General features: G+C 40.6%; 1 protein-coding gene across 1 annotated transcript; it reads left to right on the top strand.

The window, feature by feature from the left end:
* Nucleotides 1–304: 304 nt before the first annotated feature.
* On the top strand, nt 305–1,983 carry LOC114559417 (macrophage mannose receptor 1). Its single transcript, XM_028584035.1, has 4 exons — nt 305–344; nt 934–1,266; nt 1,569–1,666; nt 1,737–1,983. The coding sequence occupies exons 2-4, from the start codon at nt 969–971 to the stop codon at nt 1,869–1,871; spliced, it is 531 nt and encodes a 176-aa protein (XP_028439836.1). The 5' UTR covers nt 305–344; nt 934–968; the 3' UTR covers nt 1,872–1,983.
* The last annotated feature ends 1,134 nt before the right edge of the window (nt 1,984–3,117 follow it).

Here is a 3,117-nt window from a genome sequence, read left to right as displayed (position 1 = left end):
AGGAGTCGTAGAGGATCAGACTGATAGTATCAAGACTGGAGATGGAAAGATTAGGTAAACATCTGGTCTTCAACAAAAAGCTAGAGCAGAGTCTAATTCTTTATATCACAATCAGAGAGCCTGGATAGGACTGTACGATGACCATGTCCTGGGCAGCTGGTGGTGGTCACTGTCAGACCCAAGTTTCTACAAACCCGGGGAGACAGAGTTCAGACAATGGTACCCTGGACGACCAATCGCTGGATACACTGACAACGTCTGCGCAGGGATCCAGCATCCTTATGGACTCTGGTACGACCGCAGTTGTGACATCATCCATTATGCAGTCTGCGCAGATGTCAGAGGTGAGAATATTAACTGGTGAAGTTTCTCTTTTCTGCTTCTCTTTGCCTCTTTGTTTTCATTATTCAGGCCTCTGTAGTATCAGTCAGTCACTCCGACAAAAAGTAGCTTTCACACAGGTTAGTGCCGTTCAAAGAGCTTTACAGCTGACTGAGCAGCAGATAAGAAGACGGCAGGAATGAGAGCAGTAAAACAGCTCAGTGGGTCATCAGCATCACCACCAGAGGAACTATTATATTATATTATAGAGATTGGACTCGTGCATGTTCACATGCACACAGCTTACAATATAAACAGAACATGTGTGTTTTAATAACCCTGAGAAAATATTAAAATGTAGAAAAACAACAATATAATCTTGTTTTTTTAGATTGTTTTGTAGATTTAAGGACATTTCTTATTAATGTGGAGAGAGTGTAGGTAAATAATTTTTATTTAATATAAAAAATAATTATTCTTTAGTTTAATGATGTGGTTCTTTATATATCAGTGGATTTATTGTAGATTTTATAAAGACATGAATCACAGATGTGGATGGATGGGAGGTTGTATGTTATGCAGCCTCTACACTTCTCTATGCTTCATTTTCAGGATCAAGTGTGACTTTTGTCATCATCACCATCCTTATGACATGGCCTGAAGCCCAGAGCTACTGCAGAGCTCACTACACAGACCTGGCCAGTGTGAGAAACATGGCAGAGAACCAGAAGGTTCAGGCAATGCTTAAAGTAGGTTTATACTGGTTTGGCCTTTTCAGAGACTCTTGGAAGTGGTCAGATGGAAGTACCTCCTCATTCAGCTTCTGGAAGAAAGGGCAACCTGATAACAACAACGAGACTTGTGTGGCTGCAGACTTCAGCCAATCAGGAGCCTGGGAGGGCTGGTCCTGTGACATGGAGAGAGCGTTCATTTGCTACGGTCCAGGTGAGTGCTAACCCGGGATTCAAACACCTTTTACATTTATATTCAGGTTTACTTTTAGCATCACATGAGAATAACACAAAAACAAGAGAAAACATGAAGTTGTGGAGAGTAAATGTGAACATGATGATGTGGATCATTTCCATGAAATAGTTAGTAAAGTTAGCATGCAGTGGTGATCAGCTGCAGATGATCACTTAGTGTTGAATCTATTGTTTAAACTGATGATGAGGAATGAACAGGATGTTGATTATTATCCACACAGAAATGTTTGAACTTATGAAGTTTGTTTGATTTTTACAAAGTGGTTCCTGTTTCAAAGAAAGTGCTGAAAGTGAAGTTTGAGAACAAGAAGAATCTGGATCTGAATGACCCTGCTGTGATGGAGGCCATGTTGAAGCAGGTAAATCATGTTTTATACGGTTTTACCTTCATGAAAAAAACAATCAGATAAGATAAGTTTTGTGTCTCAGCTGAAACAGAAGCTGAGGGCCCAGGGGCTGGACGACAACATCAAACTGAGCTGGAGGAAGCAAGCCGATGGAAACGTTTTCCACAAGGAAGACAAGAAGACAAACAAGAGGAGGAGGAAGAGGGAGGAGCTGTAATGTTGAGTTGCTGCGTCTGTTTTCATCAGAGAAAAGTCTGGTTCTTTGCAAGCAGAAATACTAAATATATTCACAGCTTCTAGCTTCTCAAATATGAAGATTTTATGCTTTTCTTTGCCATTTTTGGTATTAACCTTAATATATTTGAGCTTCAGACTGTTAGAATAAAACAAGTCTTTAGTATTTATCTGATTTATCAGCTTTGGGGAAATATAACAGACATGTTTTACTGATTTACTGTTTAAAATCTATTTTGATGATAATATGTCTTTCTTTGTTTGAGTGAGTGTAAAGGGTTTTTCACACGGGGAGCGACCCTTGGCCTGTGTAGTCGCGTCATGTGAAGGACAACGCTCCGTGAGTAAACGCCAGGCGATCAATGTGTGGTAACCATGGAGATACTGTATCCCTGCCGTACAACTGGATGAGATCAGCTGACTGTGGTTTCATATCTCCCTAATCGCATAGTGGTAATCATGGTCATTCCTAACAACAGACAGTTATTGTTGATAGCTGAAGTTAGCTACATTAGCATAGTTAGCTACATTAGCATAGTCATAATTACGGACATCTTGTGCCGATGCTCTGACAAGCAGAAGCTCCGCTGTCTCTGTTCTGATAACTCTTTAGAAAATACTTTTATATTTTAGTGAACTCACAAACAGAACAATCTCTTATATTGATTTGTGCGTCACTCACGTAGAGAAAAGTTCAACACAGTTCAACTCTTGCAGCGTGCGGGCGTTGTAGAAATATTTTATTTTATAATGTGTGTAAGTGCTTGTTGCAAAAGAGCTGTGTTGGTCATTGAGGAAGTGGTTAAAAGTACTCCGGTTACCTCTGATGCAGAAAGTTCAGCTTAAGTCATAAAAATAGTTAAGGCTGTTATGGCATAAAGGGGCATTGTTTGAAGGTTGTGAGAACGGAAGAGGAAGTTGCACCACACGAAGGCCCCGACCTTTGTGTGTGTGTGTGTGTGTGTGTGTGTGTGTGTAAGATAACGATAACAGTTTCTGCCTAGGAACAAGAAGACACCCCCCTGTGAGGATAGGATAAAAGCTTGAGGGAGAGAACAGATTGGAGCTCATAATTCGGAGGACATCTTGGTGGACCAGCTCTGACTTGATGTCTGTAGCTAGGGAAACTTAGTCTCTGTTTGTGAACCCACAGCTGTGTTATAACTCTTATGCTGGACTCAGTAAACTTTGCTTAACTGAACTCTTGGTCTCAGATTGATCCTTGTGTT

This window comes from Perca flavescens, chromosome 7 (genome assembly GCF_004354835.1).
Source record: "Perca flavescens isolate YP-PL-M2 chromosome 7, PFLA_1.0, whole genome shotgun sequence".
Classification (NCBI taxonomy): domain Eukaryota; kingdom Metazoa; phylum Chordata; class Actinopteri; order Perciformes; family Percidae; genus Perca; species Perca flavescens.
This window is presented reverse-complemented; position numbering and strand designations above follow the sequence as displayed.